The following is a 21,294-nucleotide window of genomic DNA, read 5'->3' on the forward strand; positions in this document are numbered from 1 at the left end:
AGTCACTTTCCCACCACGAAAAAGGATCAAAACAGGAGCGAATGCAATAGGGCAAAAGGACAATCCTGCCTTTGCTGTCATCACTTTCCTGTCATTTCCGAGATGGTGACTTTCCCATGACGTTCCATGAGGGCAGAAACCATGTTTGGTCTAACTCTGTATTTCCCAGGTCACTTAGTTAGCACAATCCACTTTACTACCCTTTCCTGTGAACTGAACGTAAACCAGAACTGTTATCTTCAGGCAACATACATTCGTTATATGCTCTCATCTCTTAAATCTTTGTTCAGACAGTGAGACCTACTTTGACGCTCATTTGAAATTATAGCCCACCTTTGTTTGTTACTCCATTCCCCCAGCACTCCCACTATCCTTATCTGCTCTACTTTTTCCTTTTCTAAAAACTCTACTTTCTAACAAACTATCTAGTTTACTTATCATATTTATTATTCTGTCTCGCCCTGCTTAAACAAAAGGTACTCAAGGGCAGGGATCTTTTATCTGTGTTCACTGATGAATCTTACACATCTAGTATAGCAACGCCAGTTAAGTAGAAATGCAGCATAGATCGGTTGATTTAATGAATGAACGCAGATTTTTAATGAATGTCTTTTTCCATAGGAACTACTCACATAAAAAATAAGCATAATATTTACTTGATTGATAGGTCTCGGCCTGTTTTTCAGCCAACATACCTTGATTCTGATACATCTACCTACAGCAGTTTCTCAAGCTCAGCACTACTGACATTAGGGACCAGATTATTCTTTAATGGAAAGGGGAGTCCTGTGCATTATAGGATGTTTAGAAGCATCTCTGGCCTCTCTGTTCACTAGATGTCAGTTGCACACACACTCACATACACACACCCAAGTGTGACAACCAAAAATGTCTCCAGACATTGCCAAATATTCCCTATGGTGCAAACTGTCCCCCACTGAGAACCACCAACCTACAAGATCCAGTCCACGTCCTGATCACTTCCTCTTTCTCACTGAAGATACAGCACGTCGTTCACTTCCACCTGTGCGTGCGCGCTGAGTCACTGCAGTCCACTCTCTGCAACCCTGTGGGCTATGGCCTGCCAGGCCCTCCTGTCCCTGGGATTCTCCAGGCGAGAATACTGGGGTGGGTTGCCACGCCCTCCTCCAGGGGATCTTCCCGACCCAGAGATCGGACCCGTGTCTCTTGAATCTCCTGCATTGGCAGGTGGGTTCTTTACCACTAGCCCCACCTGGGAAGCCCCCACTTCTCCTGTGGCTACTTAAAATGTTCTCAACAGGACTTCCCTGGTGGCTCAGTGGTAAAGAATTCACCTACCAATCCAGGAGACAGGGGTTCAACCCCTAGTCCAGGAAGATGGAAGATCCCACATGCTGCGGGGCAGCTAAGGCCGTGCACCTGGAGCCCCAGAGCCACAGTCATGAAGCCCACTCTAGAGCCTGTGCTCCCCAACAAGAGAAGCCAGCACGGTGAGAAGCCCGCACACCTCTACTAGAGAGCAGGCCTGCTCACTGCAGCGAGAGAAAAGCCACACAGCAGCAGAGCCCGAGGTGGGCCTCCGACAACACTTCAAAATGTAAAGTGGTTTTCGTAACCATGTCAACTCAGAAACCTGAACAATGCAACAAAGATGATCACCTACTAGTGATCGATGAAACTAACAATTTCCTGCGATTCCTTGAAATTCTCCATTTTGAACGTTAAATCATCACATATCTTTAAAGTACAGAACGCTTTTCATATATTGTGCTTAGACTTCTTGTGGGTTCTACTTCAAACTTTGAATTTAGGATTATTTCACATCTTGAAACTGTAAAAATTAACAGTCATGAAGGATCAGATATTTAAATAACTCATTTCTACTTTCTGTGTATTGATACTGTTGTATTATAAAATTCAATGTCTCATTAATATACAGGTTTTTAAAGAAAAATCCCAAGTGATTAACTGTCACTGCATCCTTGAAAGTGCTGCTGAAAGGTTGCCTGTATCCCTGGAGCGGAATTTAAGAAATTAATCTCAAGCTTCACTGTTCAGCTCAGGAGGCAGTGGCCACATGTGCTATCAGAGCACTTGAAATGTGGATGGTCCAAAATGAGATGTGAAGTGGATGAAACTGGAGCCTATTATACAGAATGAAGTAAGTCAGAGAGAGAAACACCAGTACAGTATACTAATGCATATATATGGAATTTAGAAAGATGGTAACGATGACCCTATACACAAGGCAGCAAAAGAGACACAGATGTAAAGAACAGACTTTTGGACTCTGTGGGAGAAGGTGAGGGTGGGATGATTTGAGAGAATAGCATTCAAACATGTATATTACCGCGTGTGAAATAGGTGACCAGTGCAAGTTCAATGCATGAAGCAAGGTGCTCAAAGCCCGTGCTCTGGGACCACCCACAGGGATGGAGTGGGGAGGGAGGTGGGAGGGGGGTTTAGGATGGGGGACACGTGTGCACCGTGGCTGATTCATGTCAGTATATGGCAAAAACCATCACAATATTGTAATTAGCGTCCAATTAAATAATTTTTTAAAAAAGAAATATAGTGGTGAATATTTACTATAAAAAAAGTACAAAATGTGCACAGGATTTCAAACATTTAGTATGAAAAAGAATATGAAATATAGTTTCTATAGATAATAGGAATATAAAATATCTCAATTTTTATATATTTTGGATATACTAAGTTATATGAAATATATCATTAAAATTAACTTCACCCACTTAGTTTTTTAATCTTTTAAAGTGGCTACTGGAAAATTTAAAGTTACATATATGATTTATATTTGTGGCTCACATTATATTCCTGGTAGATAGCAATGGTCTAGAGAAATAGTCTGGCATAAAGTAGGCATCCTATTTTGTTTTTTTAATGCAGTCTCTTATGTCTCTTATAACTCTCAAGCTCCAGTTATGAGACATTCCCTATGTATGTCAACTTTTTATATTAAAGATAATTACATTACTGTTCAACCTAAAAACTTTTTTTACTGCAACAATATTTTCTGTTCTTCAAAAGAGGGCTTTGACACTTATCTAAAATAACCCTTGCATCTAAAAAACCTACATAAATATGTCCTACATTATCTAAAAATTTAGCCAGTGAACAAAGAAACAGGACATTATTACATGGAAATTTATTTTGTAAATATTCCAGTCTTAGTCTTGGACAATCTTGCCTTCATGTGTCACTTCTTGTCTGGATTACCGCAACAGTCTGCTAAATGGCATCACTACTTCAAGTTTTAACTTTTTCAAGCCATCCTTCACATTGCAGCCAGAGTGAAATAGAAATAGCCAGATAGAAACATCTGGTAATATAACTGCTCTTCTGGATACCCTTCAAGGGGTCCCAACTGTGTCTACATGATAAAGTTCAAACTTCTTCAGTGATACACAAATCCATCCAAGAACGGACCTTGCCCACCACTCTAATACAGCTTCTGTGCCACAGTCGTTTTAGTGGCTTGAAGAGGTGTCTGACAAACCTGTCTTTATTCAAACTATTTGCAATATCATTCCCCCCTCCTTCACCCTAAGATGGCAAAAACTGATTTTAACTTTTAAGTCTCAAGATCTAGGACACTCTTCCTGCCCTCCCAGAAAGCTGCCCAAGCCTTCCCCGGAACACTCCCAACAGCACTGTCAGAGCATTCACAACAGCTTCTAGGACTTGTTGGGCTTCCCGGTGGCTCAGCGGTAAAGAATCCGTCTGCAGTGCAGGAGACGCAGGTTCGATCCCTGGGTTGGGAAGATCCCCTGGAGGAGGGCATGGCTTATTCTTGCCTGGAGAATCCATGGACAGAGGAGCCTGGTGGGCTACAGTCCATGGGGTTACAAAGAATCAGACACAACTGAGTGACTGAGCATGCACACACACTAGGACTTGTTAAAGTGTCAGGTCTACCCTGTTAAAGGCTCCCTAAGTGTTAAGACCATGTGATGCTCACATCTGTGAGCAAAGTCAGCACAGAGAAAGCTCTTAATAACTGTATGCTAAATGACTTCTTTTGGAAGACACACACATACACTCTCATCCCTAAATTAATGAAGTGAAAGAAACATCTCACCAATTGCTATGTTGTAACAACAGCATCACAGAAGTTTTTATTTCTTTGGAAAAATAAACAAAGGTGCCCACAAAGATCTACTGTTCTCATTAATGCTGGTTGTTCATGAGAACCACCTGTACCACTTTTTAAGACTACAAATGTCCAGGCCACACAAACTCTGAGAACGTAAAATCAACAGAGATGATGCAGGACCACAAATTCACAGTAGGACTCGAGAACCACCAAAACACAGACTGAAAGGCACCGGCTCAACTCCGTCCCTTCAGGCCTGGAATGTCACTGAAATGAAGTGAGTCTCCTAAAAGATGACTGCAATAACACGAACATGTGCACATTCCACACACACACTGTTCTCAGGCCAGGTAGATTTCAGCATGTATTTTCGTGTACTGCAGTGGTTGTTTAGTCGCTAAGTCGTGTCCAACTCTTGCGATCCCATGGACTATAGCCTGCCTCCACCCGTGGAATTCTCCAGACAAGAATACTGGAGTGAGTTGCCATTTCCTTCTCCAGGGGATCTTCCTGACCCAGGGATCGAACTTATGTCTCCTGCATTGGCAGGTGGCCTCTTTTAATGCTGAGCCACCAGGGAAGCCCATTTTTGAGTATATCCCAAAATTAATATGCTCACCAACCAGGAGTTGACATTAAACTGAGAATAAAAACAAAATATTTACCTGACAAGAAGGAAGAAATGCACCACTCTTGTTAAAATGAAGTTCTTTATTAGTATGTATACTTTTAAAATTCTGATTTAAGAAATGGACCAGCTAAACCCAAGAAGTGATTCCCACACTCCTTTCACTCCAGTTATTCTTAGAATAGATTTATGCTTGGAATTTGAAGGTCATCTGACATAAGACTGGATTAGTTTGCTAGCCAAATATTTGTCCCCAGTGTCACCTCTCCTAGTGGTATGACTATATACCTCACAGATAACACTCCGCTGAGGTTACCAGTATAGCCTTGGGCTTAGAAAGCATTTTCTATGGTTCTAGACTTCTCAAGAAAACTTATCAAGGAATTTGCTTTTTCAATGTATTTTAAGGTATTTCTAGTTGAACTTTTGTTATTTTGATAGATTATTTTCAAAATTGCTTCTAAAACAAACATTTCAGATTTTGGCTGACACACCATTCAGTTGTTTGCTTTGCTGAAATGCCTTCCACTCCCCCTCAAATAAAAACTGGATGAAATTCCTGGACAAGTTTGAGCAAAAGAGTATCTAAGACAGGGCAGATCCTCTATTTCAGTTTTTCTGAGACTCTAGAGTTAAACAACAATTTAAAATTCCTAGAATTAAAAAGAGAAGAGTTAATTCGGATGGCAGGGTCATTTCCTTTATGTGTGTTCTCTCTATAGATTTATCTATTCAAAAAGACAATATTTTACATCAGCCTGTACACATCTGCTACTACTAGAATCTGTCCTTGTCTGCTGTCTGAAAGTCAAAAAGTGGCTGACTAAGTTGCTTGGGTAAATGATTCCAGTTGCTCACAGGAGTGACCGTCTCTGTAGAATCTTTCACTGCCCCTTTTACACATGTGGTGTGTGTTCAGGAAATGATTTTAGCATGATTGATGCTATTGTGTACATCACCAAAGACCTTGTTCTTAAAAGAATTCTACCATGTTCCAGGTCATGCTGGAACACAGGTTTAAGTACAGGACACATTTTGTTTTTAAAAAGTAAGTGCCATTACTTCTGTGCCTCATCTTTATAATTTCTAATAATTGAGATATTTCTTATTTTCAGAGCACTAGTCTCTTGACAATTTCCAGCTGCTATGGTGTCTCTAGGCAAATAGTCAAAAAGATAAAATCAGGTCAAGCTATAATTCTTGATAAAATCAACTTTGCTGCAGAACTACAGAAATAAAAGAATCCTTTTATTGAAGTACATTCTTTTCTCCAAAATGGTGTTTGTTATCAGAACAAGCAATTAAAAGAAATTAGTTTAACATTCAGGAATTTTTCTCTCAATTATATTCCCATACTACCACAGACAGAGGATCATTTTATTGTACTTGAATAATTATTTAAAATAGGAAACAGCAAAAGCAAGCAATTTGTATTTTCTAAAATTCACAGGGTAACTACGAAACAAAAACTTCATTTATCCAGGTTTCTGCTTCAAACTGCCAATGGGATATTGCATTCCTATTAACACTAGGAAAAATGTGAAAAATGGGAAAGAAGGCCTTTAAACAGTGATTCACTAACTACCTCAGTTACCCCTGTTAGCATAAAAGAATGTTTTGGACACCTCATAACATGTGAAAGCTATGAACATAGAGCTGGTTTACTAAAATTCTGTCAGCCTGCCAATAAAGTACCTTTATCATATAGAGACGCTATAGGAAATGAGTATACCAGGATGGTGGATGTGAGTAATTGTGTTCTGATCTCATCATCCCCAGGCCATCATTCCTAGATTATTCTGATATGAGGATTACATAAAAGAGTGAATATTTTACAGAGCCAAAAAAATAAACATTTAAGAAACTGTCATCCTATAGCATAAAATAACACAGATGGTGAGAGCAATCTATGCTGTATTGTTCAGAACGGCTGTTCAAGAGCACTGGCCCACATCACTGCAAGAATTAGGCACCAAAAAAGGCCCCATGAATAAGAAACTATAGTTAAGGCTTCCCTTGAGGCTCAGCTGGTAAAGAATCCACCCGCAATGCGAGAGACCTGGGTTCAATCCCTGGGTTGGGAAGATCCCCTGGAGAAGGGAAAGGCTACCAATGCCAGTATTATGACCTAGAGAATTCCATGGACTATATATATAGTTCGTGGGGTCACAAGGAGCTGGGCACAACTGAGTGATTTTAAAGCAAAGAAAATTTGGCTTTTGGGCTTCCCTCATAGATCAGTCAGTAAAGAATCTGCCTGCGGTGCAAGAGGCCAGTGATTGATCTCAGGGTCCGGAAGATCCCCTGGAGAAGGAAATGGCAGCCCACTCCAGTATCCTTGCCTGGAAAATCCCATGGACAGAGAAGCCTGGTGGCTGAGTCCATAGGGTCGCAAAGAGTCGGGCACAACTGAGTGACTGACACTTCACTGACAGTTAAAGCAGCAGAAATACAAACGGAAAGGAAACAGGTGGGAGAGCTAATTTCAAAATATGAGATCTAGGCCCCTTCCCAGTGGGCCTTAAGTTAGACTCCCCAGAATTTAAAAGGGAGTGAAAGCCGCTCAGTCGTGTCCAACTCTTTGCGACCCCCTTGGAATGCTCCAGGCCAGAATACTGGAGTGGGTAGCCTCTCCCTTCTCCAGGGGATCTTCCCGACCCAGGGATCGACCGAGGTCCCCCGCACTGCAGGGGATTCTTTACCAGCTGAGCCACAGGGAAGCCCTTAAAAGGAAGAGACCCTCTCAGAAGCTAACTACATCGCGTCTACACCACAGTGGGCTGTGTGTGCTCAGTTGCTCAGTCGTATCTGACTCTTTGTGACCCCATGAGCTGTAGCCTGACAGCTCCTCTGTCCATGGAATTTTCCAGGCAAGAATACAAGAGTGGGGGACCTTCCTGCTGGTCCAGTGGCCAAGACTCCACACTCCCAATGCAGGAGGCCTGGGTTCGACCCCTGGCCGAGGAACTAGATCCCACGTATCACAACTAAGACCCAGTGCAGCCAAATAAATAAATATTTATGTATATTAAAAAAAAAAAGGAATACTGGAGTGGGTCTCCATTTCCCCCTCTAGGGGATCTTCCCAACCCAAGGATTGAACCCATGTCTCTTGCATCTCCTGCACTGGCAGGCGGATTCTTTACCACTGCACCAGCTGGGCAGCCCCTTCTACACTACAGTGTCTACAATTCCAGAGGAAAATTCTCTATTTTTGCACATTTCTGAGTTTTTGATTATTAAAAGAAGGTTGTTTTAATCTAAAGTCCCTGAACCTAGAAGACAAAATTTGGAGTTTGTTCTAATCACTGGTCACTGTCCTCTTAATCACTGGCTTTCAAAAAACTTACCGTAATAAAGATGTGAGTTGTAGCCTTCTTGGGCACTTGAAAACAACAGACCAAGTCAGATGGATGTGTAACACCTTTGCAAAATAGATTTCTCCCTGTTAACATTAAAGAGTCCTGCATTCTATCCAAAGCAAGTCAGAATGCTGCATATCATCAACTGCCCCTCTGTTTTTTAATCAACTGTCTTTATTTTATACTGTGCAGATAATGGGAAGAAATTCAGAATGACATATGGAACGAATTATCCATTGATCTAGGTTTAAAATACCACCATCTTCTAAAGAGTCCAACATTCTTAAATATATCCACTATCTGGCAACTGATCCCCACTTTCATCATGTAACCATCATTCAGGGGGTCTGTTTGTGCCAAGTAATATATTAGACACTTAGTTAATAAACACAAATGAGATGATTACTGACTTGAAGCAATAATCTAGAAGGAACAAGCCAAGAGAGGAATAATGACCTTTAAACAAACAAACCCAAACATGTACCTTTAAAAAAAAAAAAAAAACAAACCTCTGAGGAAACTCAAAAGTCAGATCAAAGTTTTCAACCTCAAGTGGAATTTTTGGACAATTTCCCTACTTTAATACTCTAAGCCTTGAACCCCAAGGTCTATAACTTTTAGCAGAGAGAGATCAACTTGAAAGATAAGGAGTCTTGAGCAAGAGGAGGAAAACCTAAACTGAACATACTGAACTATTTCACTTAAATTCTTAGCCCAAGAATCCAGTTTCTCTGCAGTTTCCTACCTTTTTCTCCAATAGTCAGTGGGATGAAACTATCCTGAATTCTCTACTTTTGTTAATAATAATATTTGATTCCTGTTTTTGAACCCTCCCATAATAACAACCAACATTTGTTCTTAACAGACATAAAAAACCTTTACATATTTTGCAGATCATTTGTTCCTCACTGTGGAACATTATTGCCTTCATTTTACAGATGAGAAAACTGAGACTGCTGGAGGTTAAACTAATCTCCATAAAGTGCAACAGTGACCAGTTGGAGGAGCTGGAACTGTAACTTTGGTCTTTTTTTCTTTTTTACTGGTGGTATTAAGGTTGCCATTTATTTTTTTTAATGTATTTATTTTTTTATTGAAGGATAATTGCTTTACAGAATTCTGTTGTTTTCTGTCAAACCTCAACATGAATCAGCCACTGGTACACATACATCCCCTCCCTTTTGACCCTCCCTCCCGTCTCCCTCCCCACCCCACTAGGCTGATGCAGAGCCCCTGTTTGAGTTTCCTTAGCCATACACCAAGTTCCGGTTGGCTATCTATTTTATATATGGTAATATAAGTTTCCATGTTACTCTTTCCATTCATCTCACCCCCTCCTCCCCTCTCCCCAGGTCCATAAGTCTATTCTCTATGTCTGTTTCTCTATTGCTGTCCTGTAAGTAAATTCTTCAGTACCATTTTTCTAGATTCCATATATAGGCATTAGTATATGATATTTCTCTTTCTCTTTCTGACTTACTTCACTCTGTATAATAGGTTCTAGATTCATCCACTTCATTAGTACTGACTCAAAGGCGTTCCTTTTTATGGCTGAGTAATATTCCACTGTGTACCACAACTTCTTTATCCATTCATCTCTTGATGAACATCTAGGTTGCTAGTGGCTAGTTCTAGCCACTGTAAATAGTGCTGCAGTGAACAATGGGATACATGTATCTTTTTCAATTTTGGTTTCCTCAAGGTATTTGCCTAGGAGTGGGATTACTGGGTCATATGGTGGTTTTATTCCTAGTTTTTTAAGGAATCTCAATACTGTCTTCCATAGTAGCTATATCAATTTACATTCCCACCAACAATGCAAGAGCGTTCCCTTTCTCCACACCCTCTCCAGCATTTATTCTTTGCAGACTTTTTGATGATGGCCATTCTGACTGGAGTGAGGTGATATCTCATTGTAGTTTGGATTTGCATTTCTCTAATAATGAGCGATGTTGAGCATCTTTTCATGTGTTTGTTACCCATCTGTCTTCTTTGAAGAAATGTCTGTTTAGGTCTTTTTCCCACTTTTGGATTAGGTTGCTTGTTTTTCTGGCATTGAGCTGTATGAGCTGCTTGTGTATTTTGGAAATTAATCCTTTGTCAGTTGTTTCATTTGCTATTATTTTCTCCCATTCTGAGGGCTGTCTTTTCACCTTGCTTATAGTTTCCTTTGCTGTGCAAAAGCCTTTAAGTTTAATCAGGTCCCACTTGTTTACTTTGTTTTTACTTCCATTACTCTAGGAAGTGGGTCATAGAGGATCTTGCTTTGATGTATGCCATCGAGTGTTCTGCCTATGTTTTCCTCTAAGAGTTTTATAGTTTCTGGTCTTACATTTAGGTCCCAGAGGTCTCTGACTATCTCTGACTCTCCTCAGTTCTCTTCCTTCTTTTTACTTTATTCGGCTCTTCAGAAGCTATTTCCACCATTTTATCTTCCAGCTCACTGATTCGTTCTTCTGCTTCAGATATTCTGCTACTGATTCCTTCCAGAGTATTTTTAATTTCAGTAATTGTGTTGTTTGTCTCTGTATGTTTATTCTTTAATTCTTCTAGGTCTTTTCTTGCATTTTCTCCATTCTCCTTTCAAGGTTTTTGGTCACCTTGACCATCATTATTCTGAATTCTTTTTCAGGTAGTTTGCCCGTTTCCTCTTCATTTATTTGGACTTCTGTGTTTCTAATTTGTTCCTTCATTTGTGTAGTGTTTCTCTGCCTTTTCTTTTCTTTCTTTTTTTTTAAGTATTGTGTTTAAGCTCTCCTTTTCCCCGGCTTCAAGGCTGAATTCTTTCTTCCCTTTGGTTTCTGCCCTCCTAAAGTTGGTCCAGTTGTTTGTGTAAGCTTCACACAGGGTGAGATTTGTGCTGAGTTTTTGTTTGTTTCTTTGTTTTTCCTCTGATGGGCAAGGCTGAATGAGGTGGTAATCCTGTCTGCTGACCATTGGATTTGTATTTTTGTTTTGTTTGTTGTTTAGCTGACATGTCCTGCACAGGGTGCTACTGGTGGTTGGATGATGCCAGGTCTTATATTCCAATGGTTCCTTTGTGTGAGTTCTCACTATTTGATACTCCCCAGGGTTAGTTCTCTGGTAGTCTAGGGTCTTGGAGTCAGTGGTCCCACTCCAAGGCTCAGGGCTTGATCTATTCCTCAAGACTGGGAGCGCTGCTGCTCAAAGGACGTCAGACCCACTACGTACTGCCCTACTCACGCTTTCCAGGGGGCAGGTCTGACCCAATTCTGGATAAAAGTCCCTGGATGCCAGACAGAGTGACAACATCAAACCCTATTCTTATTCCTCCCTGTCTGACTCCTTCTGTATAAAATCCGTCAACAGGCACACCAGAGGACTTTACAACTTCAGTGGCTTTCTAGACCAGTGTTGTTTTTCCAGCCCCTGGGGCCCAGTCACAGACATGTGCCGGGCCATTCTAACCTTGGTCTTAATGGCCAGATCTCATTCTCTGGTTACCCAGTACCGAGCTCTACTGATTTCTCTCGGGGTCTCTACCTTTCCTCCCTCCTCTCCTTTGCAACCTTCTACCGCTGTTACAGTAGCCTTACAACCAGTCTCCCTTCAGTTCCTACCACAGTGGGTTTAATCACTTGGTAACAGGGTCAATTTGAGTCACTCTAGAAAAAAGGATAGAAGCATGTATGCAAATATTTTTCATATAATTTGAAGCTTGTTCACAGACTCCTAGATTAATAACTTTGCTTTCCCCCTCAGATCTATCCCATATATCTCCAATGACATATCTCCTAAAACTCCTCTTGATCATATTTCAAGGCTCAAAAACCTTTAGTGGTTTTGCACTACCGAGTAAATGAAACTGAGATCACTACCCTGACATCCCAGACCAATCCTGCTTCTTTACTGTAACTCCACTATACACATTCTGGATCCATGATCCTAGTCACTGCCATCCTTCAAATATGCTTTATGCTTTCTCACCACTGTGTTCTCAACATTAGACGTTCTCTGCCTCCAGCCTCTACCAATACATGAATTCAGCCTCTCTGCTTAACAGACTCCATAACAGAACTCACTGTTCCTCCCACATACATCCCACTCCAGCTTGGAACTGTCCAAACAACAGACCTCTTTCCTATGCTAAAATGAAAACTACCTCCCATTAGCATCTGTGGTATTTGAAGCAACACATAATAAATTTGATCTGATTCCTGACACTCCCCCCTTCCTGCTTGCCTTCCGTGGGGCACCATGTCGCTTTCTCGTAGGATGTCTCAGAACTGAGCACAGCTCTCTCTCTTTCTGCCCCGACAACAGCTTGGCCACAGCCGGGCAGAAGAGCGAGGCTCTTCACTGCTTGGTGCTGGCGCTGTTCCGGCAGGGCTGCCCAAGGCTGATTAACTTCGAGGGCAGCTGCACTACCTCACTGACTCTATTAAGGTTTCGTGCGTGCTCAGTCACTCTTAGTCATGTCCGACTCTCTGCGACCCCATGGACTATATATAGCCCACCAGGCTTCTCTGTCCATGGGATTATCCCAATACTGCAATGGGTTGCCATTTTCTCCTCCAGGGGATCTTCCCAACGCAGGGATGGAGGCTGCGTCTCTTACATCTCCTGCCTTGGCAGGTAGATTCTTTACCGCTGAGGCTGCAGGATGCTAAAACCTGTAAGGTCTTTTTCACTTGTGCTGCATTTAAGTCATGGTTCCCGAACTAAAGGCAGCATTTTATTCTTTATGCCACATTACTTGTTAGAACCAGCTTATCAAGATTCTTTGCCACGATAGACCCTATCTTCCAACCTGTTATGTGTCCCTACCAATCTCCCGGCATCAAAAAATATAATTAGCTTGCCATCGCTGTCCTTTTTCAGCTTAGCTATTAATATGTTGAATAGGGCAAGGATAAGTATCCTGCTAACTCCGTTATATTCTTTCTCATCATCTTTCTTCAAATGTCCAGACCATATGCTATCCTATCCAGGAGCAAGAGGGTCTTAACTTTTAATGTTCATAAGAATCATCAAAGAAGCTTGATAAGAATGCAAACTCCTGTGTCTTAGCTCCGAAGATTCAGAAGATCTAGGATAGTGGCTCAGGAATCTGGGTTTTTAATAAGCTGAATGTATCTAAATAATATTATGGAGAAAAGACCTCATTTTAAAAATGACACTCTATACTTTTTCTCATCCTATATGTCTCCCTCCCCTGGGTTCCTATAGCTGCAAGAAAACTTCGTGCTAACAAGGGTGCTATCTGTCTTATTCTCCAAGATATTTCTAGTGCGTGGCACATTTCTAGGAATATTACAGGCTCAATAATTTTTTGTTAAGTTAATAAATGGATCTATATTGTCTGTACCACTCATGTAACACATGAGTATATTAAACCTACTAGTATACAGGTGAACTCTCAAACTCAACTATTACCCAGGAATGACAGAAAATACGTAAAACACAGACTTGTGTCTTTCGCAGCACTTTGAGCATGGAACATTAGTCCATAAGTATTTATCAAGATAGGTAAGAGGAAATGAATAGAGATTCTAGAAACAAGGATATATGAGAACTTCACAACACAACTGACATATCAGTGGATAAAGAATGGAATGTTTAATTTTAAAAAGTACTGGAAAAATGAGCTATCCATAAGGAAAAATATTAGGTCCCTTCCTTATACCATATACCATACACACACACACACACACAAAAACTGTAACCAGATTAAAAATCTAAACAGGAAAAACAAAACTGTAAAATTTTTTGTAAAAAACTAGGATAGTATCTTCTTATGGGGCTAAAGAAGGGTTTTTAAAAAAAGATATACAAAGGTTTTATAGAAACTGACACACTTAAAAATATTAAAATTGAAATATCTTCATAAGAAAAAGACGTTAAGCTAATGAAAGCACACACCCCAGACTGGTAAAAGGTATTTTTAACACATAATAACAAAGCCTCTGTACAAAGAATATATCCCAAAAAATTTAAAATCAATTATAAAAGACAATTGAATAGAAAAATAAGCAAAGGATACAAACAAGTAATTTACGAAAGAAAACGACATGAAATCAGGAGAATAGAATTAAGAGAGAAACCCAAAAACTCTTTAATACTGGCAAAAACTGAAATGTTGATGGTATCAAATTGAGACAGGGATGTGAGGAAACAGGAACTTACAAACTGCTGTGATATAAACTGATACCGTTACTCAGAACATAAACTAGTAGTGCCCAGTAAATATTACTGGCACCCACACTCCTGGACCCAGAACGATGCTCCCACATGTATGTGCCAATCAGACACATGCATCTACTGCAGCACTCTTTTTAGTAATGACAGAATGGAAGCCACCTAACTGTCCACCAGCCGGAGAATAAATACACTGTGGTTGGTTGCATCTTACAATAGGACTTAACACACTCATATGGCAGTTAAAACGAACAACATCTACATGGATGGACTGTAAATACACAATGAAGCCACATAATCTCACAAATGAAAAAATACAAAACAAATTTTTGGTTGTAAGAATGTTTTAACACTATGGTAGTGTTCTGTTTAAAACACTTTTTGAGTATTTTTAAATACACAAAATTAGAATAGTGAAACCCCCTGTATTCATCACCTTGCTTCAGTCATCATTAACATTTGCCAAGCAACGGTACACACTTTTAAACACTAAACTCATGCTGAGGATGTGGCCACTCCCAGGGCCATTACAGAGCGCAGGGCGTGGAGAAGGGACCAGCAGGTCCCTGCAGGGCTTCCCCTCCGAACTGGAAAGACTTCCGACTGGGCTGATAAAATGCCTGGTTTAGTCGCTAAGGCACGTCCAACTCTTTGTGACCCCATGGACTGCAGCCCGCCAGGCTCCTCTGCCCATAGGATTTCCCAGGCGAGAATGCTGGAGTGGTTTGCCCTTTCCTTCTTCAGGAGACCTTCCCAACACAGGGATTTAAGGCGGATTCTTTACCAATTGAGCCACCGGGGAAGCCCAAAATGTCTGAGACAACAGGAAATAACCAGGATGCAAACTGACAGGTACACATAGAGAAGTCTTTCTCGAGAAGACACAAAACACCAAGCAGACTCAAAGGTTCTAAAATTCAAATCAAAACACTAAACATGGACTCCCTATTCCTCAGCATTCAGGAGCAAATAATTTGAGGTCTCTTCCAGCTCTGTGGGCACATGATTTCATCCTCTTACATGTTCTTGGAGAAGCAATAACATAGCTGCCTCCCCTCCAAAGACCCATCTTCTCTTCTCCCTAAACCTAGAGTTTGCTTTAATACCAGGGTAGCAAGTGACTTTCTGAGAGCTCTCTTTGCTCCTAATGTCACCCCCTTGCTTCCACGGCGCCACTGGAGGAGACGAGGAATGCCTCTAGCCTATCTCTGACACTCCAAGTGTCCAGTATGCTGTAGAGCAGGAAGGGCTTGGAAGAACTGGTAAGCAAGGGCCAAACTGCATTATCTGGAAAGGTACACACATACCTCTTGAAGCAGTGTGCTGCTGTAAGGACCCAGCAGCTACTCAGAAGCGTGGCCCCACAGAGGAGCCTACCGTCTCCATGGGATGACCTCAGCCGGAGGGATACTTGCCAAGGCCAACTACCCCTAAGAAGAAAGTAAGCCACTCATCAGAAAAGCAAGGCACATCATCCAGTAAAACAATGACTTAGGCATGCAGGTAGGAGGAAAGGAGTATAAAAGAGACTTGAGAATGTGAACTCCTCTCCTACTTTGAGAATGATATTCCTACAACTTTGAGCAGAACACCCTGAAGATTTGCCTATAGCATCTGTGTGCATCGCCCCTAACTCTGACATCCTTGCAAACAATTTGTGTCTTCTTTATATTTTGTGATTTGAAGCATATTTTCTCCCTCACCTAAACACCCTAAAGAAGTTGTGTTTTTTCTTTTTTTTCTGTTGGTCATGCCACATGGCTTGCGGGATCTCAGCTGCCCAATGAGGGATTGAACCCGAGTCATGGCAGAGAAAGCGCAGTCCCAACCATCGGCACGCATGCTAAGTTGCTCCAATCATGTCCGACTCTTTGTGACCCCATGGACTGTAGCCCGCCAGGTCCAGGGAATTCCCCTGAAGACATATTTACTAAGCAAAGCACTGGTTTTCCATTTGTAAATTCAATAAACAAAAAAATTATATTAAGAATCAGTCAAGTCCAAAACAAATATATTCTAAATTAAGTAAACGTGTAGTTATACAATTTTTCAGACTTCCTGGTAAATCAGTTTGTTTCTGCAACAACAAATATATATATATATATATAATATATCAGGGGATAGTGATTTGAAGAACATGGTCTATATAAATAAATATAGGTCAAAGGGCAGTGAAATTATTGGTGTAATCTGTATTTAGTTTAGAAAATAAAATAAGAGAAATCCACTATATAATAGTAGAAAATGCCCCAATTTGTAACCCCCTCTCTGTATAAATAATTCTGTAATATGGAAAATCACTTCTGAAGAAACTTTTACCTTAAAGAATTCTTCCCACCAACGATCCGCTTCTGCCGAGGGGACAATAATCTCAAACCACAAACAGATGAGAGGGACTCTGAAGCAGAATGAGGTTTTTAATTAAACTACCACATTGCTGATACTGGAGTAGAGATACAAGTGACACATTTCCCTGCAGCTGCTTCCTCTATTTTAAAGTGCCTTTTCTCTTCAAATTATAGGCTATTTTTCTTATAATAAAAATTAAACGTTGTTTTCTCAGTTAACGAAGGCAACAATAATTCACAAGTAGACATGGAACTTTATGAGGCTTCCCACAATCAGCTCTGATGAGGTTTCATGGACTGTTGAGTGGTCTGGCCCTATCTAGTGCATCGTCCTTATGGTACCCACACCTACTCCTGTTCAGGAGTTCGGAAATACTAAACAAGAGGACTACAAAAAATGATGATGATCTGAATTATTTAATTTTCACAGACAACACTCTTCCAAGCTACATATACAAATGTAACTCAGAGAAGCAGAGCACATTCCCAGGAAGAAATTCTGACACAGATTTACATTTATTCAAATAGCATATTAATATATGGAAAGGATTTACTAAGCCAGTTTAAGTGGCAAAATGGATTTAAGGCTATACAGTCAAACATCTCAAAATAACAGATTTCTGTCAAGAGTATTAAAAAAAAGCAGAGTTAAATTGAAAATATATGAAAAGGTGATGTATAAAAGAAGAGTAAATAAGGTATGACTAGTTTTAAAAATAATTTTAGAAAGTGTGTGTGCGTGCTAAGTTGCTTCAGTCATGTCCAACTCCTTGTGACCCTGTGAACTGAAGCCTGCCAGGCTCCTCTGTCCATGGGACTTCCCAGGCGAGAATACTGGAGTAGTTTGCCATTTCCTCCTCCAAGGGATCTTCCCAACCCAGGGATGGGTAAGTATACATGTATAAAATACAGTATATACTGTTTTTCTATCAGAGTAGGAAGAAAGCGTAGGAATTGTGCCAAGACCACGAATGTCTAGTCAGCATTAATAGTCTCCATAATAACCAGGTAAAAGGGAGCAAACAGGAATCTCAGTACTAGGTATTTCTTCATGGAGGAAGAGGTTCAGCAATGTGTACCAAGATCACTAATTTGTCAAATGATCTCAGAGACATGCTGTCAAACCTTAATCCTCATCTCTTATGATATGAGTCCTCTACATGACCCTGTAAGTTAGAAGATACCAGAAAAACACAAGTTTCCAATAATGTTCCAAGTCAGGTCAATGCATATAATGCCAACACAAAGAATGATGTGCTATTAAGCAAGCAAAACCAAAAGTTTACATCATTCTGGGGCAAAGTACCAGATTGCAAGAAAGTCAAATTTAGTGAAAGCCATAAAATTCACTATTATAAAAAGGTTATAAAGTAAAACGAAATTCATTTATGAAAGGATCCCATCAGATGACCAAAAACTGATGGCTTGAGTTTTAATCACCTTATAGAAGTTAACAGGTCTTTCACCTCAACACAAAATCAACAAGTTAATAAGTCAGATTCAGTAATCCAGCTGGTCTAAGATAAAATCTTTTTATTTCAGATATGGTAGCATTGGGACCATGGAAAGGTATCAAAATGAGCACTGCTACACCTTTGGAAGGCATTAAAGCAAATGTATTAATAATGAAGAAATAAATATGGCATTTCATATTTTAAAATAGGTTTATTTTACATAGAAATATACTAAAATATTTCAGTTACTGAATTTTTATGTATCTCTACTGCTTAAGAAATTTTCCATAATCGAAAGACTTAGCTATGTTTACTTTCTAACTGTATTTAAATTACTGAAGGGAATTTAATTAAGTTACAGTCTATAGTTAGGAAAAACTGGCTTACCAAATCATGTTTATTTCATGTAATATATATGTGTGTATATATATATAAATAAATATATATATATATATATATATATAAAACAAAGCATAAAGGGTTGCAAATATTCTTCACACTCAAAAATGACTCTCAGATAATGAAGAATCATATTAACAATATCCAATTTATTGGATTGTCTTTAATGGTTATTAAAAGATGTTAGAAAAAGAGGATACTCAAGTATAGATATACATAAACAACTGTTCTTTTCATAAAACATAACCACAGTTTCCTCCAAAAGAGCTAGTTTTTCCCCTTCTTCACTTAAAGCAGTATTTGTTTCATAAAAATTAAGCTCAGTTTGTATGAACTCTTCTATTTATATAAGTATGAACTATCCATCACTGTATTATACTGAAAGATTACTTCTCATTTTCCTTACATTTTTAAATTTCAGAGAGTACAATCTACAAAAGATAATTTTCTTTTTGTAATTAATTTCAAAAACTATCCCTGTTAAGATATTAATAAGAGTGGAAGAAGTGCCCTTCTCTGATTCACCTTTAAATTTTCATTTCTTTCCTGCTTTTATGAAGCAAATATCATTTCTAAACCTTCAAGGATACCAGCAAGTTTGACACTTTATTACATTCAAAGAAGGAATGGTTATAAATGGCTAAGAATGTCAAAGGGGGACAATCTCAGAGATTACAAAATCCTCTAAACCACTCCTTCCCCTGAACTCTGCCCTCTGGGAGTCCCACACAGGAAAGTTGGAGAAGAACCACTGCCTCTAAATACTAGCAGAAGGAAGAAGAGTTGAATATATTCTTATGGAAGGGAGTTCATTACCCAAGTGCTGCTCAGAATAATGACGTGGGGATGAGTATTCTTGGACCTTCAGAGACACGTCCCAGAAGGTGACATACCTTTACTACTGTTTCCTGATGCTTTTTTCCCAAAATAATCACAAATAACTCCCGCGTCTTCATTGTGGCGGCAGTTGTGATCTCCGATGTCTTGTTTGACACAGTCAGCCAGGGACCTCTCGTTTCCTGTGCACTTCACGTTGTCCATGTGGATGGGTCCCTCCCCTTCCCCAAAATACGCCATGCTCCTTGCTCTGGCTGGGCCCCTGGAAACAGAGCATTCTTGAGGATGTGGAGAGTCAGTCAATCGTACATTTGAATAAATCACAACATACACTCTCATCCAAGTATATTTCTTAACTTTCATATATTAACATTGGCATCTATATGTGCTAAAAAAATTATTTTATGACTATCAAAAAAAAAGCTTGAGAGGTAATAACTATGCATTCTTTGTTATCATATTCCACGGCTTCTTGATTACATCTTAATTTCTAATAAGAAAGTCGCATGTCAAAATTTTAAGTAGGAAAAAAAATCTTCTCAAAAATATCTACTCTCTTCCAGAGCATAATACTCTCTTAAAAGTGGTTTCCAAGAAAATTATGAGAATTAAATAAATAATTACCTAGGGAGCTAAGAATTTTTAAAGCCCACTTTAGAAGTAAAAATGCACAATTTTTAACTGAGAAAGAGAAAACCAGGAACCATAGTTAAGAAGGCAGAATTACTTTAGGCATATCACTTTTCTTTGGTTTCTCTCTTTTTTTAATAATATATTACTTCGTATTAAATATCCAAATACAAAATTTTCAGTGAAGTATTTCAAACTAACACCATATTCAAAACTCAGTTCCTGTTAAATTAATGACATGATTATGAATGGCCAAGTTTTAATGTTTGAATTATAGGAAAATTATCCTTGTAACTTCAAGTTAGGGAAAGATTTGTTAAAAAAAAAAAGCATAGATGGTATACCTTAAATTAAAAGACTGATAAGCTCAACAAAAATTAAAAAATGCCACTTCACTAAAAACCACCAAAGAAAAGTAAAAAGATGAATTTTAAAGTTGATGAGTATGTATACTATATGTGTGTGTGTGTGTGTGTTGATGAATTCATTCTCTAACAGAGGAAAATAGCATATAATATACAAATAACTCAAATTTCATTTATAAAATAAAAAACCAGCAACCAGTAGAAAAGCAGGAGGGTTTTAAATCAAAAGAAACTGTCTTATTAAAAATGACAATATAGACTAGATTGCTAATATTAAAATAGTTTCTACTTAGTTAAGATAAGGTTATTATCCTTTCCTTATAGTTATGCAAGGAACTCAGGCAAAGTAGTTTATTGATATGGATTATCTGAGGAATTTGCTTGAATAATCCCCTTTCAGCTATGAGACCTGGCCTCACAGGCCTGTAGCTGGCAGTACACTCATTTCAAAAATGTACCCTAAAATTTCTTCTGTATTAGTAACAGCTACTCTGACATAAATTGCAAATAAAAATAAGATTTAACCCATCAGAAATACTTATAGTCATGGAAGATCAAATAGGCAACTTTAAAGTTACTCTTTAATTCTTTCTACATATAAAACTTTCAATAGTTGTATAAGTAAAAAATGCTCATTGTATCAAGTTTGCAAAAAAAAAGCATTAAAAAACCCCAACCACAAACTGCTAGCATCTGGAACACATTTATGGGAAAAATATTAACTACGATTTTTAATTGTTAAAAAAAAACTCTATACAGACTAGTGGATCTCAAACTAAGTGGACAATTCTTATGAAGGTGGTTCTGCATCAAATTTCAGTGTAGGGGGAAAAAAAAGTATTTATTTCCTTACTGCTGCACATTTATTTTAAAATTTTTATAGGTTTTGCAAGTATATACATCCTTATATATTAATCTTTGTGGGCAGCTTAGATTTCTTCCCAGAAGTGAAACTTTTTATTCAACAGATATAAACATTTCTTAAGATTCTGGATATATACATTGTTTCATATAGG

At 39.1% G+C, this 21,294-nt stretch overlaps 1 protein-coding gene across 1 annotated transcript in view; it reads right to left on the reverse strand.

The window, feature by feature from the left end:
• The window catches only part of PRSS12 (serine protease 12), a 75,697-nt gene that overhangs the window by 3,862 nt on the left and 50,541 nt on the right, over window positions 1–21,294 (reverse strand). The window contains exons 7-9 of the mRNA XM_043438446.1: window positions 19,340–19,545; window positions 16,565–16,643; window positions 15,553–15,675 (exon numbers count right to left, since the gene is read on the reverse strand). Coding sequence (XP_043294381.1) covers window positions 15,553–15,675; window positions 16,565–16,643; window positions 19,340–19,545 — 408 coding nt within the window. The remainder of the gene's footprint in view (window positions 1–15,552; window positions 15,676–16,564; window positions 16,644–19,339; window positions 19,546–21,294) is intronic.

The sequence above is a fragment of the Cervus canadensis genome, chromosome 19 (genome assembly GCF_019320065.1).
Source record: "Cervus canadensis isolate Bull #8, Minnesota chromosome 19, ASM1932006v1, whole genome shotgun sequence".
NCBI lineage: Eukaryota > Metazoa > Chordata > Mammalia > Artiodactyla > Cervidae > Cervus > Cervus canadensis.